Source organism: Lissotriton vulgaris, chromosome 7 (genome assembly GCF_964263255.1).
Source record: "Lissotriton vulgaris chromosome 7, aLisVul1.2, whole genome shotgun sequence".
Lineage (NCBI taxonomy): Eukaryota > Metazoa > Chordata > Amphibia > Caudata > Salamandridae > Lissotriton > Lissotriton vulgaris.
Genome location: NC_141695.1, coordinates 893,301,874 through 893,324,575, shown reverse-complemented (window position 1 = coordinate 893,324,575; position 22,702 = coordinate 893,301,874). Strand labels below are relative to the sequence as shown.

Here is a 22,702-nt window from a genome sequence, read left to right as displayed (position 1 = left end):
CTTTGAGATTGCAAGGGAGCAAATTATTCACTGTTGTGATCCTTATTACAGAAGGGACTTCACAAGCATCTGCAGCTGCTGTGATCCTTATTTCAAAACGCACCTCACAAGCATCTCCGGTCATTTCTATCATATCAAAGTGCAATGGGAGCAAAAGCATTCGCCGTGGCCCTGGTGATCTATGTGCAACATGGCTCATGAAGGGTTAGCCCCTTTCGATACAGTGCACACCATTTCCTGTGCTTTATGACCCTGTACATACCATGGTTATGTTCTCCATCACACTCATGAAATACATAAATGGTCAACGCACTTCCTCAAAGCCTTACTTCCTCTGTTGGTTTACTTTTAGAGCCTGTTGCTTAGCTCCATATTTTAGGGCTTGCTTCTATATTGTTTCCTTCTCCTGCATTTACAACCAAAGGGTCCTCAATAGCTCTGCTGCCCCCTACTCCATTGTACCTGCTTCACACTACCTGTGAGATGTGAGACTGAATCTTCCTGCTTCCAACGGATACAATCATTTGCAATAAAAATTGTCCCATTTCTCCGCACAGTTGCACCCCGGTGGCCCCTGGCTGCTGCATGGATCTTTCCTTACATGTTGACAGGAGTTCCCTCTTTTGGTGGACCTTTAAATGCAGCCAAGCCTTTGTTGTGACCGGCTGTTGCTAATGCTATTCAAATCCATCTACCAAAGCATCTCAGTCGTCACCTGTGACAACCCTGATATTGCTGTACTAGAGTCTACATAAACACCTCTGTCAAAGCATGTCAATCATGACCCACATCACTCGCTGTAATTGCTGCACTGGGGTCCAGAAACAGGTCTGCCAAAGCATCCCAATCAGGATCCAAATCAATCCTTGCTGTTGCTGCACTGAGGTCTACAAAAATCCCTTCCAAAAGCAGCCTTGCAAAAGCATCTCAGTTCTGACCTGCGACTACCCCCTACAGTTCCAGTATCGGTTCCAGAAACAGCTCGGCCAATGCTCTGCCAATATTTCTTAGTCCTGGCTGGCATCCCCATGCTATTTCAGTACTTGGGACACAGGTAGTTTGTCCAAGGCATCTCAGTCCTGCCCTATGACCCCCCTCTGCTATTCCATTACTGTGACATACAAACATCCTTTACAATATACCTCAATCCTGACCTGTACAATTCCCTACTGTTCCAGTACTGGGTCCACAAATAGATCAGCTGTGGTATCTCAATCCTGACCTGCTACACCCTCGGACCCCCCAAACAGCTCAAGCTTTAGCTGTCTGCCAGAGCCCATTTAATCATAAAATGAATTAATATTGATGGCAGGGAAGGAATTTGCATCCTCCCTCTTTTTATTCTTTTTCTTTAAGGGACTTTGATTATGCAGCAATGATGTTAATCCCCTTTGAAGTAGCTCACGGTTCTTAAACAATAAACATTGTATAGGCAGACATGTATTACTGACAGCACTCTGAAACCCCTTACACTATGTAGCATATTGACGTTATATGCATTAGGACCCTCGTCGTTCTGAGTAGACTCTGAACAGGAACTACGTAATACGCAGGGAGGTGTTAGGGTCTCGTTAAGGGGACGTATAATGTAATGCACAGGGTGTGAGTGTCTGCTGAAGATTAAAGTAATGCTTGACAGCGGCTCCCATGTGAAGTAACTCATCTGCATGCTCCAGGGCTGGGGAAGACACTACAACTGGCAGCGAAGGTTGAAGCAAGAAATAACAATAACTTCAACAAGGTATGAGAACAGATAACTTACTCACAGTCAAGGACAATTGAAGCGTGCTGCAAAACATGCTTCTCTGGTGACTTCTATTTGCAAAAGGTGTTGGTGCCAGCCTTCACCACATTCGCCTGAACAATACATATCTACACATTGGCTGAAAAAGGGAGCACAAAATACACTGTAGCCATGTTCCTGAAGTCACAACTGCCTTTTGACATTTCCAAGAAGCATAACATTGGTGTCAGGCGGGCAGCATGGATTGAAACATTCGATGACTTCATTGATGCACCAGAAGAAGAAGACGACAAGAAGATCATCAAATACTTGAAAAATCTTACAGTGATGGAGAGGAATAAGTGCTAAAGAAAGCTCGAAAGACTGATGCAAAATCCTACCGAGAGATAAAAGAAGCAGTGGGGGCAGAGTTCAATCCAATGCCAAATATCGACTAGGAAAGGTATATCTTCAATCAAGCATTACAATAAGTTGGTGAAACAATGGATGAGTTTGTCAAAAGACTTGATGCACTCATTAAACATTTTAAGTTCTGTGACTTCACTGACGAAGAAGCCTTGCTCCTCAGAGTCATTGATGGCTGGCTTTCAGATTCGTTTAGAAGGCACATGCTGAGAGAAAAGAAAGTCTAGAGAAGATGCTGATGGCGCAAGAGCAGAAGAATGAGCAGACAGACAGGCTGCTGACATGGAAACAGGAACAGAACACAATGAATCAGAATTCACCTTGAAAATCAATCACAAGCACAAAACCGATGCATGTAAATCGGCATCTTCGAAGAAAACAAAAATATGATTTCGATTTATGTTTCCCCATCAAGGTAAATGTCAAGCCAGAGGACAAGTTTGCAAAGGTTGTGAGGATGTGGGAAAGAGGATCATTTTATAACTGTGTGCCAAGCTAAAGAAAAATCAAGCGCATCACAACGGCAAGAAAAGTTTGATGTTAGAACATTCCATAAGCATTCTCGCTTTGCACCTAAAAACAAAAAGCAAGATCAGCTATGACAAGTAGAAACCAGGCAAAATCAATTGTCATCAATCTCATTGTTCAAAGGTTCCTCAATGTCTCTATCAAGTGCCAGTGAAGAAGATGGGTGTGCGCTGATGATATCTACCAAAGGATGGCATGCACATGTGGGGTTACATGCCTGCAAAGATCACAGTTCAAAGAATATGTACCAAACAAAGTGACAAACTTCATTTGGACACTGCCCCAAAATCACATTTAAAGTTGAATGCTCATCCAATAACTGTCATCATAGACATGGTGCGTTGATTAACATCATGCCAGTGGAAATGTTTAACAGCCTCTCCCCTGTGCCTCATCTTACTCCGTCAGGCATTAAGATATATACCTGGGCCGCTTCTGAGCAATTGCAAAGCCAAGGGTCATTTACAGCAACAATACAACACAAAAAGGCGTTGGTGCAAGAGACCATTCATGTTCTACAAGGGACTTTGTTGAGTGCCTGTCTGCTCAGTTTTGCCACTGCTGCTGACATGGAGTTTAAATCCCTCAACTACAACCTCTGTGATCAACCTGAGATCATGAGCCGATTCTCATTGTTTTGCCATGGCCTGAGAAAACTAAAAAAAATTAAAATGCAGCTTCATTTCAATAAAGACATTCATGCTGTTTTCTCAGCAGCATAATAGAGTTGCTTTTCATCCACAAGAAGCTGTCGAGAAAGAGTTGGAGGCACTTTTAAAGCATGTCATCATGGAAAGCTCCATAGGCCCCATGCCACTACTGAAAAATGACAGTAGCAGAGCAGTGCACATTTGTGCAGATATGCTTAAGGCAAACAAAGCCATTGTGAGGGAGAGACATAGTGGACATGATCATGCAATTAAACAGAGCCAAAATGTTTTCCCGTTTTGACCTGAATAAAGGATACTATCAACTCAAATTGGAGGAAAACTGCAGGCACATTACAACCTTTGTGTCTCATGTTGGTTTGTTCAGATATAAGAGACTGAGTTTTAGAGTACCTTTCGCTTCAGGATGTGACTTAACAAGTAACCTAAACTGGTACACATGCTTTCAATTGGAGTTTTGACATACTGGTTTAAGATGTGACCATGCTGTGATCCTCTCTATGCAGGGCCAGTTATAGATACAGTCCCAGCGTTGCTATGGTGAGTGCCCCATTGAGAGACTTGACAAAATGAAATGTGCCATTTCAGTGGTCCTCGTACTGCCCCAGACTTTCAGAAACAATGATGCCTCTTTGCTTTGAGAGTCTTGGGTTGGGACTGCAAGAGTATGACTATGAGATTGTGCTAAAGCTTGGGAAGGAACCAAACCAAGCAGATTACTTTTCACGAGTGCTACTACATCGTCACAGTTTGATATCCAGGAGCGTTGAAGCATATCTCAACTTTGTCGTGAGATCCAGCACACCAACGCATCTGTTGGTAGAGCAAATCATTGCTGCCACCAATAATGATAAAGATGTGATCATCATCAAAGAACTTATGCTATGAAATCATGGTGATGAAGCACCCAGCCCTTTGCTGATGATATTGAATTCCAAAAGTTCAGAAATGTACAGGATGAATTAGCAGACACACAAGAAGGCGTAATACTAAGAGGCTTGAGAATCATCATACATTGAAGCCTCAGACGGCAGGTTATCGAGTTGGCCAATGGAGAACATTGTTGTATCATAGCCACTAAAAGAGCCCTTAGAGATTGAGTGTGGTTTCCTAGGCTAGATGAGCGAGTCGAGAAGGAGCTGAAGGCGTGCCAAGTTTGCAACTGTTTGCCCAACTAGGTGATGCAGCACCCAGTGGCAATGTCTGATCTTCCTGCCCATGCCTGGGAGAGAGTTGCAGTTGACTTCTTTGGGTCTTTAAGAAATGGACACCATCTCATGGTAGTAATCAACGAGTATTCACATTTTCTTATGGAGAAGATATATCTTTGACAACCCATGACAAAGCCATCAGATGACTTGAGGACATCTTTGCAATGCTGGACATCTAAGATATCATCAAACCTGCTGGTGGCCCCGCCTATAATAACAAAGAGTTTAAAGAATTTCTTGTCCGACTCTGCGTCAAACACCAAAAGAGCATGCCCTTCTGGCCCCAAGCCACTGGTGTAGTTGAATGATTCATGGGCATCCTCAAGAGGGTCATCCAACAAGCATCCCTGGAGGGCTTTGACCTGAACCAAGCCATGTGCCAGGCCCTTCAGGCTAGCTGAACAACTCCTCACTTCACAACTGGTGAGGGACAAGCCACCTTGCTATTTGGGAGAGCCATCAGAACAAAGCGACACCATTGGACCCTGGATTGATCAATAAATACTGACCAGGTTTGAGACATGGACTCGACTCGGAAAAAGAAAATGAAAACACACGCAGATCAGCATCACCATGACCCGGGGACAAGCCTCGACAAAGGAGACTTGGTACTAGTTAAACAGATGAGAACAGAAGGACACTCCTTTTTGCCACTGATCCTCTACATGCTGTGGTGCGCAAGGGACACATGGTGACAGGACATCATCCTGGACAATCCATCACTTGGGACACGTCACATTTTAAACACTTACTACTACGCTTGTTGAGTCCAGAAACCACATATAAGGCAACGCTGCCAGCAGGTCCAGTTCGAGCGCCTGAGTCTATGTCCCTGTTGCCCCGACAGGGTGGACCTTGATCACCTCAGTTCACCCAAGCCAGTGCGAGCATCTTGCCGACTATTCAAGGAAGTGTGATTTAGTTATTATGTCTGTCATTTTTTATTTAGCAAAGGGGGAGATGTAACATATCGACGTTATACACACTAAGACCCTCATGGTTCTAGGCAGACTCTGAACAAGAACTGCGTAATATGCGGGGAGGTGTTAGGATGTAATTAATGCGAAGTATGATATAATGTGCAGGGTGTTGTGAGTGTATGCTGAAGGATAATGTCATGCTTGATATCAGCTTCCATGTAGCACAATTCAACTGCATGCGCCATGGCTTGGGAAGATGCTTCAGAGAGCGCCAGCCTCACACTAAGGAAAGCACTCTCACACCCCTCAGAGACTAGCAGCCCAACACCATCAGAATAACTCTCATTCCTCTCACAGACTACTAGTGATACAAAACCGGAAGCACTGTTATGACCCGCTCAAAGTAAAAGCAAACCCAATAGGTGTAGCTGACAATTGGAAGTGTCTCTTGGCGAAATTGGTGTGTGTGACTGTGTGCGTGCATGCATGCGTGCGTGCGTGTAAGTGTGTGTGTACATGCAAGAATGAGTCAATGGGTGACTCCCAAGATACAAGAGAGCAAGTGATTTGGTGCATGGATGATGGGTGATTGAGTAAATGAATGGACTGATGAGTGACTGCTGGGATGGAAACCCCAAGAAGCTTTTATTTATAAGTCAAACCCATTGGCTTTACCAGCGCTTGTTTAAAAATGTGGCCAGCAAGGGTCTGCTAATTTACCTCTGTCTTAGCTTGCAGCACCTCCCTTCAATATTAGTGCCATGGGCCCCTCACACACACACACACACACACACACACACACCCAGCTATGTTTATGAGCCCGCATCTCAGTCTGTGCATCTGCTTTCCTACCTCAAGTTCCGCTTTTCTTGCAGTTATTTCTGTATGCCAACACTCTTGTTTTGTGGTATGACTTTTCTAAAAATAGAGATTACTGCCACTGCTTTCCGTTTGTAACGGGCTGTATTTTTCCTCGTTCTTAAAATAGGAGCGAATCTCGCGGGTTTAAGATGTGAAGAGACAGAGTGTTCTCCAGTCTTTGTCAAGGCTAGAATATTTCTCACAGAGGGAGGCGGAGGCCTGCTGACCTGTCTGGAAACAGGGAACATTGGTGGCCTCTTGGGAACTTTCCTGACAGTTTAGTGCGCCTGAAAGGCCGGTGAGATGGACTAGAAAACGCCCATGTTTTGAGGCTAATAAAAAGTACATTTTTTTTGTTCCAAGATGCTGACACATCTGTTTTTCATCTGCGTAAAAGTTATTAATGGTGTTTCGAAGATGAACGCATCTGATCGCCTTGTAGTAGCACACAGCTCCCCGTGCCTCTTCCACGACTATTTTCTCTTTCAATTGTACTCTACGGTTTTCTTGCTTTGTCACGTTTTTCCTATTTTCCATTTCTTTCATTTTTTTTCTAGTGCTTTGTTCTTTTCTTCCTTCGTAATTTCTCTGTATTGCTGGAGATACCAATAGAACTATACACTCTACAGTAGCCCTTCAAATGCAATAGTTGTTCACTATGAGTCTCCGTTGCTGTACCCAGGAGAAGAGTCTCTATTGATTGCTCATGGCTAATATACTTGAGGAGCACCGGCATTCACGCTGAGTCCCGGGAATAAACCAATAAATGAATAGTAGGATAAATAGACCATAACAAACTCTGTCACTTGAGCGCTATTTAAACACAAGACACAAATTATACATAGCAGTTCTCGAAGAAATATTGTCCACTCCAGAGATTGGATATAAACCATACATTTATTTTGAGAACCATAACTCTTTGTACATCACCTTCATCTTTTCGTTAGAAGAGAATAAAAATGACGTAAAACCCTTGATTACTTATGCCAACTGTACCATAGGACGTTTCAGCAATTGTGCCTGTCTCCCAAAGTTACTACATTTTAAGTAAATTCAACAACTGTATATTTCTTTGCTCGAAGTCAGACTAGCTGAAATATCATATTTGGCACACATTTCCCACCGCATACTCCGTTAGTGTTTACTTCATCCTTAGACAAACATCAGCTCTACTCTGGACTGCCTATACCTTCACCCTTTAAGAGAGACTGTAGAGAGAACATGCCCCATGAGATAAATCACTCCTGGTGTGGGATGTGGAACCTGTACAAAATATATCCATCATTGAACATATTCAAGATCAAGAATTAATTATTTTATCATGAAATGTGAGAAATAAAGGAAGGCATATGCTTATAATTACTACTCGGCTTTCCAGTACATGTTTTACCTGGCATTGACAGTACTCTGCTGTTCTAATCGTCTATAACTTTTTCTGGGAGCATCTATTCACCACATTCTATCTCTTTTTGGTTTGTGGTAGAAAAACAAACATATACAAATCTATAAGCAAAACAAAAATAAATTATTGAATACAAGACAAATACATACAACGGCTCAAACAAAAAAAAAACGCTCATGCCATACATAAACTTCGAGGTTAAATAAATCAAGTAGTTCATTCAAGATGGTTCCATAATTTCATGAATTTCTTCAGATTGTAAATCCTAGATCTCTGTACATTTTTTTCCAACTAATCTTTAAGTCGGCATATGAATTAATATCTAGTCCTTTTGCAAATTCAAAGAGCAAGAGATGTGCCAAAAAGTACAAACCTTGTCCTTGAGCAACCAAATGTATTAAGATGTAATGGGGAACCTAATATTATTATATGGAGAGTCGGAACAGATAACACCATTTATCTTGGCACTCTCAAAAATTCAATATGTGTTCCCAAAATTAAGTGAGACTAGGTCAAGAGCAATCATATTCCACCAATCTCCAGTAATATTGCGTTTAGACCTGAAACAACAGGGGTAGGTATTTGGATATTACCTATTGAAAATCTTAGCAGTATAGTAAATCATTCATCTGGGGGAAAAATGCAATTCTCCTAAAGTTAGCCCCATGAAATAAACTGGGAGATTTTATTCCAAATTCTGTTAGACATCTTTACTCCAATTTCTTCTTCCCTTTTATAAAAGTGCTCAATTAATAAACTGACATATAATCCTTGTTAAATAGTCTTATACCAGTTGCCTGACCCTGTATTAGGGCCTGAGCTTAATCTCTTAATATATGAAGGGGGTATGAATTGCCATTTTCAAAATAGGGTCTTGTTAGACATAAAAGTAGGCCTGGGCTGAGACCTCCACTCCGCCTGCGGAGTGTGTGGAGATTTTCCTTCTCCACGTTCCGCAGAGAATGCGGAGAAGGCAAATATCTGCACACTCCGCAGCGGAGAAGAATTGGTCTGCCCCGCCTCCACCCGTGGATTATAAAAATATTAAACATTATTAAAAAATACATTTAAAACACTTACCTGGCATGCGGCATCCCCGGGCTGCCCTCCTTCTCTACTTCGCCATCCCTCACTAATCCTTGTGAAAACTGTGCATGTGTGCACCCGTGCATGCGCATTTATCACAAGAAATGCCAGGTAAGTGTTTCAAATTAATTTTTTTATAATGTTTAATTCATTTTTAGAATGAGTGGTGGAGGCTGGTGGTGGAGCGAGCAGAGTTCCACTGAGTTTGTTTTTAACTCTGTGGCCCTCCCCGTAGCTCCGCAAACTACGCCCGGGGTTACACAAAAGCCATTAGGATGGTCTTCCCCAAAATGTTTTGCCTACTCCCATCCAGTTGCTGAAATGAGCTTTTGTTGGCTTTAGGACTCTGCACACTTTACCACTGCTAACCAATGCTAAAGTGCATGTGCTCACCCTTCTGCGCCTTCCGTTAATTGGCAGCAAAGCTTTGGAACACTTTGCCTGTGTCCATCCATGCCATGAAAGATTAGATGACCTTTTAAAGGGCAATCAAAACTCATCTTTTCTCCTTACTCTAGTGCGTTCTCCTAATTACCAGCTTCCATGTTCTGCTTTAGCCCTGGGACGCCTCTTTGCTGAGGCAGCTGTGCGCTACACAAAACATGCTAACATAACGCAATACTGGCCTTCACCTGACTGGCAAATTTAATTTACTTATACCTCCTTAATAAAGTGATTCAACATGTACCCAAGGCTTGTAAGTTAAATGCTACTAGTGGGCCTGCAGCACTTATTATGCCACCCACTTAAGTAGTCCTTTAAAAAAAAGTCTCAGGTCTACTATTGCAGCCTGTGCACAATATAACCACTGCTAATACGACCTGACAAAATAAACCTTTTGCAGGCTGAAACCTTTCTTTTTAATACATATTTAAAAAGTGGGACATGCACTTTTTAAATTTTACATGTCCTGGTAGTGAAAAGCTCCCAGATTTATTTTTCACTACTGTGATAACCACCTCTCCCATAAGACAACATTGGATTACCTTATTACATTTAATAATTGCATTTATATAGCCCTTACTACCCCTGACAAGGAAGCGTAAGAGATTAAAGAGAAATGGGAAAGTGAAAAGATAGGAGAGAAACAACACAATAAATGGGGGAGATAATGGTAAGAGTGGAAGAAGAGGAGGAGAGTTACTGAGGAGAGGAAGGAAGTTGAGAGTTAAGAAGTAGTGAGATACGAGTGGAGAGAAGACTGGATAGCTGAAATATACAGGAAAGGATGCAGAGATACATGGAGAATTATAAGAGATAAGCCTAGAGGTAGGCGGGAAAGTGAAATATATAAAGGAGATACGAATGAATGCAGAGATAATATGTACAAGAGGGTAAGGAGGCAAGTGTGAAGTAAAGGGAGAGAAGTTAGGATTGAAAAGGGACTCAAGCGAAACAGGAGAAAAGAAAGAGAGCGGTAAAGAGGTAGTAGATCCATTACAAGATGTAGAGGGCCATGTGGAGAAATGCAGGTGGATATTGGGTAGTGTGATAGGTGAAAAGTAAGAGATGCTCAGGAAGCAAGAGAAGGGAAGAGTGGAGATATTCAAGGATGTCAATATATTGGAAAATATGGAAGAGATACAGGAGCAGAATAAAAGTGACAGTAGAACTACAGGAGCCAGAGAAGAGATGGACCCATGGGGAATGTAACCATCAGTGGGGGATGGGGGATGGGTAGGAAAGTGGGGAGATACATGCAGAGAAGAAAAGAGTGAAAGGTAATGTGATGCAGAGGAAAAGGAAGTGAGGTCGGGCTAGAGATATCCCGGGGATCATGTAGAGGTATGAGGGAATGAAGACATACACATCAGCAGGAGCATAGCTATCATTAGGGCAGTGGCGCTCCTGCCCAAGAGTGTTTGGGCCCAATGCATTCCAATTTTTGTGGTTTTAATGATTTACCAGTAGGTTGTGGGACACGTTTTCCTTACTTCCATTATGGCCCTAGGTAGCCTTGCTACGTCACTGTCCTGACTGTTCCCCTACGGTCCTAAAACTTCAACGTCTACCTCTCGCCTGCGTGAGACATATAAAGGTTCACTCTACTGAATTTGGTCTGAATAGGCCCTCTCTGCCTTCCTTTTCCACACCCTTTTTACATGAACAATTCATATTTTTCTGATTCTTTTTCTCCTTTTCACAGTTTTTTTTATTTTTCTCAGAACTGTTTGGAATATTTTTTTCCCATTCTCATTCTATTTTGCTGCATCTTCTTCCATTGCTTAAAGCCTCCTTCATATTACTCGTTACTTTCATTTTCTTTAACTTTCTTCTTTAACTTCCTTTAATTACTTCCAGTACATCTCTAATCTCATCCACCCCCTGGCTTTGTTTCTCTTTCTCCGTTTCCTTCTTCCGCTCCTACCAGCCTGTGACCCCTGACCTGCTGCTGAGCCCCGGTGACCGAGACGATGTCGCCCTGGATTCAGACTACCCGGAAGACCGAGGGAACTGGACTGGAAAGCTGGATTTCCTGTTGTCCTGCATCGGATATTGCGTGGGCCTGGGCAACGTTTGGAGATTCCCATACAGGGCCTACACCAATGGTGGAGGTACGAATATTAGCCCTTCCCTTCTGGAGGGCACCATTAGAAAGCTGCTTTCGCACCTGCATTGTTCATATATGCAGTGGATGTGAGGTGTGCCACTAAAGGTCATTTCATGTTCTCTTTTCTTTCAGGAGCCTTTCTCGTCCCTTACTTTATCATGCTGGCCATCTGCGGCATCCCCTTCTTCTTCATGGAGTTGTCCCTGGGCCAGTTCTCCAGCCTGGGGCCGCTCGCTGTCTGGAAGATCAGCCCGCTGTTTAAAGGTAAGAATCATGCTTTTACCACACCAAGGGCCAGATGTATGTACTCCAACCCTTTTTAGCGGTCGCAAACGGGAAATCGTCCCATTTGCGACTGCTAAAAAGGTGTGTGGTATGTGCAAACTCTATTTTGCACGTCGGCAACCTATTACCGACTCGCAAAATAGGGTTTGTGAGTCGTTATTAGGAAGGGGTGTGCCAAGGGTGTCCCTTCCTAATAGCGAGTCGCGCTAGTATGTATGATTGTTTTGTGACTACAAATGTGGTCGCAAAACAATCGCAGTTACCACCTACTTCAAGTAGGTGCTAAGTCAGTCGCAAACGGGAAGAGGGCCCCAGAAACATTTAATTTTTCTTTTCTTAATGCATCCCTTTTTCCTTTAAGGAAAATGGGCTGCATTAAAAAAACTGCTTTATTTAAAAATCAGTAACAGACATGGTGGTCCGCTGACCCCAGCAGCTCACCATCCCTGTGAGTTCTGGCCATTCCCAATGGGTCGCAAATTGCGACCCACCTCATGAATAATAACGAGGCAGGTCATTTGCGACCCATTTGGAATCACAAAGTGTCTCAGACATGGTTGTAAATTCCATTTTGAAACTCGCAAAGTGGAATTGTCGTACATCTGGCCCCAAATCCCTGGAGGTCTGGCAGGGTTAAGGAAGAAGATAGAAGGAATGTAAGCAGTGCAGCATTGTTTTGAATGTCCTAGTTTTAACCAACTGTTGAGACAGATATTGCTAGGGATAATTCTTACTGCCATCCCCTTGCTGTTGGGAAAGGAGTAGAGTGGTCCTACAGCAACTGTGAGTAAAGAACATAATGTGTGCTGCTGGAGGGGATCCTTTCGGTGGTCAGTTAACAAGAGGTCACTGGGGGGGTCATGTTGCTAAAAAACACAGTGAGCATCGAGCAGAGGAATGCACCTATTAGCAGTGGCATGTGTCTTATGATCATGACCTATCAACAGTGGTCTGAATCTTGTCATGATGACCTATCTGATGGACCCAGAATCTTGAAATGACCATGTGTCTGAAGTGGCCCGCCTCTGCCAGATGCCCTGTCTGAAGAGGCATATATTCCCCCATGATCAGTAGTCTGAGCATGACTTTGTGCAATGCTGTTGTGTGACCGGGATCTTTAAATTGCACCATTGATTCCACAGCAGAGGGACATACACTTAGCTACAGTGCATGAGCCCTGACCACTAACACTCTGCAGCTAACCTGTGTCTGTGCCTTTCTCAGGGGTTGGAATGGGCATGATTCTTATTGTGTCCCTGGTTGCCATCTACTACAACATGATCATCGCCTATGTCCTCTTCTACCTCTTCGCATCCCTGACCAACGACCTGCCCTGGCAGCACTGCGGCAACTGGTGGAACACAGATCTATGCCTGGACCACCGTGTCATGAGGACAGAGAACTCTTCCGTCCCCATCAACATCAGCAGCACTGTCAGCCCAAGTGAGGAGTACTGGAGGTAAGGATGCACCAGAGTGCTAGTACTGAACAGACCTGTACGGCATGTAGTAGAGAAACAATATTTTTATAGGAATCTAGGTATTGGTTTTCTGGAGTGATATACTGCAGGCTGATAATGAGAGGAGGCTGGAGGCCTGCTGAGTCTTTTTCAATCTGCAAATTTTCTAGGAAACATACCAGTTATCCAGGGGTTTGTTAAGTATGTAACATAATGATAGTGTCCCCACTTTCCCTCTGTCTTTAACAAGCTCACATATGAATGAATGAAGGGAAAACGCATCTTCTTAGCAGGGAGTTAGCACATAACCAAGTCCAAGTCCACGTTGGGTTCCATTTATTTTATGAACAAAAAGAAAATCCATTTAAAGATTGGTTACATATTGGACATTTTAATGTTTCTGACAATATTCTGGTTAATGAAAAAGGGGCATTGTTTGTTTTTATCGCAATCATATATTTGTTTTGTACATACATTTTTATTTTCTCGCAATACACTTTGATGCTGAGACGCACTGGTATTATCTCAGATGGGGATATAACAAGGGCCATTTTGAAGTTTTTCAGAAAGGACTTCCAACTTTTGTGGTAGGTTTGACTAAATGACATCGCAAGAAAATTATAATTTTGCAGCATAATGCAACGTATACTGCGGTGATATTATTTAAATATGACGGATGTCCCCACCATTGTATTTAGAATGCCGTTGACTATAATGCACTTATAAAACAGGTAGACAGGACAGCTGCTACTTTTTTGATGAAATATCCTGTCGACCAAACTCTAAATATGCTCCTATGTAATTATTATTACACATATTAATTCTCTCTGAGCAAAGTATCATGTAATTAGCAAAAGTTTACATCTGAATATAGCAACTGAAACTTGACCAAGTGATGGTTGCAAAATTTCTGTCACTGTGGCGCCCCATGTGTAGCGCTTTTGTTTGTTACATTTGATCTGTTTGAGCAAAAAAATCATTTTTGGGGGAAATCTTCAAAATATGATGCAGATGGTGGATTGTGTGACAAATGCATTAAATCCACAACTATGGGGTGGTGATAGAATTGCAGAATTCAGTTGCCCATCCATAACTTAACCAGGCTCATGAAAAACAGAAGGTAGCTAAAGAACAGCAGGAAAAGGAAACTACACTAATCAGACTATAAGGAGGGGCTCATCCGATTAATGAAAACCGATTCAGACCAGAGTTTTTTTAACAACATTCCCAGTTGAGACATTTTTCGAAATGAAAGTCCTGAACAGAATATATGTCTCATGAAGCTGTGACTCCAACAGGACTCTGTATCACGTTAGTAAGGTGTCACACACTTAGGACCTCTGAGTTTGTTTTAGATGGAGGGCAATATCGCCAGTCCTTACAAGCCACAAAGGTTGGAGGTAAGCTATTTATTCCACTTACGACCCTTAGTCACAGCCACAGCCCCCCAGCTTTCCATGCATCATCACATTGTCTGTGGCCTTTTTTCTGGAATCAGTGGTTTTACTCACATCATTCATGCATCTACACAATGCTATCAGCTATCTCTTCACTAGTTTTGCCACAAAGCTACCAAAATGGGATTCTGATAGTTCACCTTTGTCTTGGTGACTACCTGCATCTTTGCAGTGAGATAGGGGTTTACTCTTCAGATACAAAGCTTGTCATAAGAAATCCAGAGCCTTTCTGAGGAAAAGCCTGAGAAATGCCGAAGGTAGTGCTTTAAATGTAAAAGCAACTCATTGGGCTATTTCTATGAAAAACGTTGTCAGGAAACTGAAGAATCCCAGCTCAAGAACTTACACACTTCATGGTGACAAACTGGAACTTCACCTGCTCAGTTCTAGCTCATCTGACCTACCTCAATTCTCCAATCAGAATCAAGCCAATATTCTATGATGACAAGAGGATGTGGCGCAAGGGCCACAGCTGCCGACTTTGGAGCGGAAAACCAGGTTCGAATCTCGGCGTCAGCTCACCATTCTGTGATTCTGAGCCAATCATTTAATCACTCCTGATAAATTTCGCGCTATACAAAACTGCGAGGAAAAAAAATGGCCTGGATCACGGGGAAGTTGACTTCACACCTGAAACGCCATGAAGGGCCTGTCACCAGATGTTAGGAGTTGCTTTAGGTGGCTGCACTGGAGTAACATTACATTACAATTGCTCACCTTACCTTGCACGGCAATTCTCATGCAATTAATTACTTGGTCATCACACGTATGAAACCTTCTTGTGTTCTGAATTGGCCCAGCTCGTATGTGTAGGTGAACTAAGTGGCCGCCAAGGAAGCTATGTTAAGTATGTTGAGTGAAAAAATGGGGAAAAATTGCAAGACATCCAAGCTGGAGGACATTTCCACATTTCAAGGCAAAAATGTTCTGAACCTTTTTATGTGATCAGATAGGAAGTGTGACATTGTCAGTAAAATGCCACCACCTCGTGGCCTTTATAATCCTTAACGAGATGCGAAGTGCGGTGCACCAGTGTCTGCCTGCAGCCATGACATGAGGCCAGCTTCTCACATAATAGGTCATCTCTTTTCAGGCTACACCATAGTGTGATCATCTTAATACATGCAATGTGCCACTTTATTTTTTCTAGCTGTCTATGTCTGCACCCATCCACTTCTTCATCTCTTGTAAAAGTTCCAATCAACTATAGAGATAACGTTAGGTATAGTGAGACTTAGGACCTGATTTAGATGTTGGTGGGACTGCGATGGAGTAGTCTTTTTGGCGGCCGTCCTGCCCGCCCTTCTTAGATGTTGGCTGGCAATAGGAGAAAAGACCTCGCTGTCCCACGGACTCCGCTAGAACTTGCTCCATACCCGTACGACGGGATGGGCTGCAGCAGGTGGTGGCGGGACTCCAGACAGGATTCCTGCCTTCTAGATTTGTTTGTAGGCTGTTTTGAAGGGAATTCCAGTGGGACTCTCACCTACTTAGAGTTGCCAGAATGGGAAGAAAGGGGTGAAAACTAACTTTTTAATGGGACAGGCTGTGATTTCGTCCTCTTTGCCGTAGAAGTCCTCCCTGTCCTGCTGCAGCTTGACCACGACAGGCGTTTTGACAGAATCAAAGGTATGTGTTTGTGGTATGTGCAAGTATACACTGTATTTTGTGTGTATGTTGGTGGAATGCAATGCAGAATGTACAAAATATGCTCACTACACATAACCTACATACACATATGTGCACATACACAACAAATATGTGTTTTACGTAAAAATAAAATTCCCACTTACCTGTCTTCCCATCACTGCGGTCGCCCCCATCAGTACTTCGCCGACAGGACACCGCCTTCCCAATGGGAACATCTAGATCTTCTCGGCAAGACCCCGCCATCCACACGACTAATTTAGTGAGCGTCAGCTCCCCAACAGAACCCTCCAAGCAAATTAGCACTCTAGTCCTCCCATCCCTCCTTAACATGGCCGAACTCCTTCACCCCTGACCTAGTACAAGAAGAGCACGACTCACGCCTCTTCCTGTTTTTTTGGTTCTATGTTGCAGACTCTTGAAGCAAGTTGCAGGTAAGTGGGATGAGGACGTGCTTTAGCAAACCCTTATTCCCCGTGGGAGGTGCTGCTACGCAGACTCACTTAATGTATGTTTGCACTCTGTTGCACTTGTATGTTTATGTATACAGCACCAGGCATGTTTAAAGATGCTTTTTAACAGCCCTGTTATAGCGGGCTCTTATTGTCATTTTTGAAGCCCAGCTTCAGTGGGCTCGTGGTTTGGATTGAGGGGGATGGTCTGAGAGCATCTCCGGCTCGGTGTGCGGTGTCAAACTTCACCTTTGTCTTCCCCATCTCCCACTCCACACCATGTGTTGGGACAGCGAGCGGTTGTAATTATTCCTGCTCCATGGGTTCTGGCATTCCTTTATTTTGTATTGCCGTTCCATGTCCGCTTTCCAGCCAGTCGAGTTACAGCCGGTTACGCCACCGTTAGTATGCAGCCTGTGGTGAATCATTTTAAAGTAACAGACGCTGCAGTATGCAAGGGTCCTGCGGCATGTAAAAGCCCTTGGCGCCAATGGGTGGTTGTCTCCTCGCTCACAGTTTTGCTAGCAATATTTTCTGGAGAGGAACTGTACCAACTACTCACTCTAACCACGATATTCCGCTCTATTTGAAAAACCCTGGGGCATATTATCAAGGGGGGCGGTAGGCAATTTTCGCCGCTTTAGCGGCCGTTTTTGGCCACTAAGCAGTGATAATACTATTGCCCTATTAGCAAGCTGTCGCTAACAGTATTTAGCGACAGCTTGTGAGCGATTGCGAGCGGTTTGGGGCCCGGTTTGCATGTCAGCGATATTTATCGCTAATGACATGCAAAGTGGGCGTACCCAACCTGTTAGCGACTGAAAGCAGACACTGACATCGCTATCGCCTATTAGCAACACAGGCGTAGCGATGAAAATATTCGCACTAAGTGCGAATATCTCCAAAAACTAGCACCTGCTCAGACCAGTTCTTAGCCATTATATCCAATGGGAGATGGATATAATGGCTAAGACCCTGTTAGCAATAATGCGTGAATACAGCTGTATTCTCAGCGATATTCATGGATTTTGCCGCTATCGCTGGGAATTTTATCGCTTTTGAGATAAACGTTGCTAATAGCACATTATCCCAGCAATAAAATCTTGTGATGCGCAGCGATAAAAAAGTTAACTTCATCTTAACTCCTCCACACAAGACCTCCAAAAGTAGAGATAAGACCCTCCCCCAGCAAGCTAGGAGCTAAGCTTGCTCAGATGGAAAGTGAAACTGCCCTTCCCTCGAAGTAATGACAACAGACAGAGGACTAATGTCTATAGCTCCCCTATTGGTTCGGCCATTTTAGACTGGTCTCTCCTTGGCGACCATCATGGACTAGTCATCTTTCAATATCTGGCATAAGAATTGGACTTTTTAGACTATTTATAATCGTATTATACACATTTTATGTAACTTGCACCCATTCCACTATTCCTTCAGCTATAATGCACAGATCGCTACCTCTTATATTTCTGGCTGCTCACTAGTGTCACTTTTGACTCCTGATTGCAGTGTATTTTGATCCAGACTCTTATATCTTCTGGTTTGCAGCTGTATCAATTGTTATCAATTGTTATCAATTGTATCAATTGTTATCAATTGTATCTGGCTATTGACTCATGTACCTCACATATTTTTGACTATTCACTATTGTTCACCTTCGATTCAGGTATTTTACAGTTTGCATAGGTACTTTATTCCAGTATATTTTTAGTATTGTACGTCTACTTTATTCTGCATTTGACTTTTGTTTGCAAGTGTATTTCGCTACTGACACATACTCACTACTGTCACTTTCGATTCAGGTTTTTTACTGCCTGCATAGGTATTGTATTTTATTCCTGCATATGATTAGCATCATACGTCCACTTTATTTTGTTTGTAACCCACATCGAATTTACTGCTACCCCTGCAATATACCAATTAATTCCTCATGTAGACCTGTCACACTGATGTAACCTGCACTCATTACACCGTTCCCTCCCGGACACACTGATTACTACTGCACATATTTTGGGTGCCCTCCGGTACCGCCCCTGTGCCAGGGAAGTTATTGTCTGCATCTATATTCCGCTCCTGCTACAACTTTTATCCCTGTTTGCATTGACGACTACCTCATATACCCTGGCTGTTACTTGTGTTACTTGTGTCACTATTACTCCCTGCAACCGGCGACTACTGGGCACCCACACGCCCCTACCTATTCCGTCACCCTAACATGGAGCTCATCGGCAAGCACACATATAGAATCAACTACCCACCCGCACTCACCAAAAACGCTGCAAAACGCTTTAAACACAATCTACTGAGGTCCCACCCTGAAACCCCCTTTGCAGACACCTACTTCTCACCGGTCAATGGTGCCGTAAACATTGATATCATCTTCCACACCACACGAAGAGCTCAATGGAGAAAAACGTTCCTCTCCTTACTCACCGTCTCCAATGCTAGGAAATCCGCTCATGGCCGAAAACTCACCATCACACCTTCCCAACTCTTCCCGGGCAGAACCACCATCACTATCTATAACAACGGGATTGTCCTTATCCAATCCACAGACAGGAACTTGGAACTACTAGACAACCTGTTCCCCACTTTCATACAGCACCTCTCCAAACCACGGACCCCCACTCACAGCACTCACAGCACTCATAGCACTCTCAGTCCTATCACCCTTGATTTCACAGCCCCCAATCACAACCACTCTCTCCTAGCTCAGCCCCTAAACGGCGCGCACCTCTCCTCTACCCCCGTCACCACAGTCATTCCTCCACTTACTGTAGCCACATCACATTCCTCATTCACAGACTCAGACCTCTCCCCCTCACACACCAGCCGCACCCCCCCCCCCACCAACATCTTGACCCCCACTCATACCACAACCATTCCGCTCACCCCTGACACCACTTCCCATACCAACAACGCTGCTAATCTAGCGCAGCCCCAAAACGACACGCACTTCTCCTATACCACCGGCACCTTAGCCATGCTCCCATCCACTGCTGCTACCCCACACCCCTCAATCACTGACATTGATCTTGGCCCCACATACACCAGCCGTACCCCCTCCCCCCATACACCAGCCCACATTCCCATTCTTTTCACCCATGACATCACAGCCCCCACCCACATCCGGCCTAATCAAGCTAAGCATCTGATCGACAAGCTCACAGATAAACCCCACCCTTTATCCCCCCCCATTCTCAGCCCTCACCTCCACTCATTAACCAACCACGCAGAACACACCACCCCTATCTCTTCAACTACGACTCCTCAACAAAGAACCACATACAATCCCACCTCCCCCCCCCCACTCTCACCCCTCACTACCGTACATGCGCCCCCTTCACCACTAATAAACGCCCATCCGCCACCCTGCACTCTCCGCCTACCACCAATACCCTCAACCACACCTCCAACATCTCCCCGTTGTCACCCACGCCCGACCCTCCCATCCCCACCCCCAACACAACGCCCGACCCTCCCATCCCCACCTCCAACACATCTCCCACACTGGACTGCACTACGACCTCCCTCCTCCAGCTCAAAGAAGACATGCACATCATCAAACAACAACTACTCTGCCTATCACACTCCAGTCACCCCTCACCCAACACCCTCCACCAGATCAAACAAGACATTCACATCATCAAACAATTACTCAGCACACATCCCAGACAGCCCGTACGCGCCTCCACCATCACCTCCCCTCCCAACTGGACCTCCACCCGGGTGGCGAACTCTCGCACTCGACTCCCACCGCACTGGACCACAATCCCTGTTCACAACCGCGAAAACCGCCCCCATCGCTCCTGTAATCCTCTCTCGGACCTCGATACAATCGCCCTCCTCCGCTCCTACGACCCAGCTCCCCATAGCAATACACCCAACACTCTCACTGCCATTCCTACGATTCACTCCAATCCCCTTAGACCCCCCACACTGAACAACAGAATAGCTATCCATAGTAACCTGAGTAAAGTCCCCCTCGCTCTAGAACCCCCTTCCACCCTCGACACACCCCGTCTCAAATGCACTCTCCTCAACTGCAGATCAGCCGCAAAACACTCCTTCGCTATCGCCGATCTCATCCTAAAACTGGATCTTGACTTAATCATCATGACTGAAACATGGCTAACAGAATCTTCTACACCTATAATGGACATTCTGGTTCCCCCCAACTACCACATCACTAGACTTGACAGGACTGGCAATAAAAAAGGTGGCGGAATCGCATGTATACACAGGCGCAACCTCTCTGTCCTGAAAGTAACTTCCCCCTCCCTACCCTCCCCAACCTCCTGTGAATACATCTGCCTCGATATTATCAGTGAGGGCAAACCGATTTGCACTCTTCACGGCGTTTATCACCCACCCGGCGACAACCTTACCTTCTCCCAGCAAATCATGGATATGATCTCAACCAACTCCGGGCGACAACTCACACAAATATACCTTGGTGACTTCAACCTCCACTGGAACGATCATAATGATGCGGTGGTAAAAGGTCTGAAGAATTTCCTTAACGCCCTTGACCTCACTCAAATCTGCAATAGTCCAACTCACAAGAAAGGCTCTATCCTCGACCTTATCATCTCCAAAGAAGCCTCTATCCAACTCGAATCTATCCAACCCTGTGACTGGTCAGACCATCATATTATCACATTCTTCATCAATGAAAAAGTTAAATTTAACCCTGTTCAATCCGCCAGGCCCAAAATCTGGAAAAGAGACATGAAAAAACTAAACTCAAACTCTCTGCCCCCCAACAGCTGCAACTCACTACTTCCTCCTACTGGCGTTAAGGACGTCCAATCCTTGACTGATCACTATCTCAACACTATGTCCTCAATAATTAATGAAGTCGCACCCTTGCAGCTAAAAAAAGCCTCCGCAAAAATCTCCAATCCCTGGTACGACGGGAGTCTCAATGACGACAGACGCGCCATGCGAATGGCAGAGCGCACCTGGAGATCAGCTCCCTCTGCACTGAACCTAAAAACCCTGAAGAAAAAGAGAAATGCCTACTTCAGGAAAATAAAACGCTCAAAATCAGTCTTCTTCAGCCGTCAGCTTGACCTAGCCAAAAATCGTCCGAGAAAGCTGTTTGAGCTTATCCGAACGCAATCCAAAGAACACCCCCAACCTCTCAACACTATGGGTGAAGCTCCCTCCTGCGAAGACTTCGCCTCTTTCTTTATCCAAAAAACCGACAACATAAAGAATGATCTACTCATGGATGCAAGCCGCTACCCCAAACCCCACTGCATAGCACCAACTAAACCAAAAAACAATGCCACCTGGTCAACCTTTGTCACCTACACGGAAGAAGAAATTGGCAAACTGCTCAGCACTCTGAAACCTTCCAATCACCTCACGGACCCCCTTCCTGCTAACGCTGTCAAAGTCCTTACCCCGTCGCTCCTTCCACTCTGGACTAAAATCATTAACAGCTCACTTCAACAAGGGTCCATTCCCGACTCCCTCAAAGTTGGACAAGTCACACCCTTGCTAAAGAAACCTACAGCCGACCCCTCAGACCTCAACAACTACCGCCCCATCACCAACATTCCGACTCTTGCCAAACTGCTAGAAAAATGCGTACAAATACAATTGTCTAAACACATTACTCAGTTTGATCTTCTCAACTCTCATCAATCAGGCTTCAGAGCAAATCACAGTACTGAAACTGCTATGACTCACATAATCGATGACGCCCTCCAAATCCTAGATCATAACGATACCTGCCTCCTCATCCTCCTTGATCTCTCCTCCGCATTTGACACCGTCAAACATGAGAATTTACTCGAACTATTAAACACAAGAATGGGCCTATCTGGAACTGTGCTCAAATGGTTCACGTCCTTTCTGCATAACAGGTCGCAGAAATTCAAGAACAACAACCTGATGTCCGCGCCAAGACCTGTATCGCTAGGCGTACCACAAGGATCCTCCCTATCCCCAACTTTGTTCAACCTAGTTATGGAACCTCTCACCACCTTGCTACAAGAATCCAATGTACACTTCCA

At 44.3% G+C, this 22,702-nt stretch overlaps 1 protein-coding gene across 1 annotated transcript in view; it reads left to right on the top strand.

The window, feature by feature from the left end:
* SLC6A7 (solute carrier family 6 member 7) overlaps positions 1-22,702 on the top strand; it is a 415,345-nt gene that overhangs the window by 116,092 nt on the left and 276,551 nt on the right. The window contains exons 2-4 of the mRNA XM_086931310.1: positions 11,197-11,380; positions 11,509-11,640; positions 12,886-13,120. Coding sequence (XP_086787436.1) covers positions 11,197-11,380; positions 11,509-11,640; positions 12,886-13,120 — 551 coding nt within the window. The remainder of the gene's footprint in view (positions 1-11,196; positions 11,381-11,508; positions 11,641-12,885; positions 13,121-22,702) is intronic.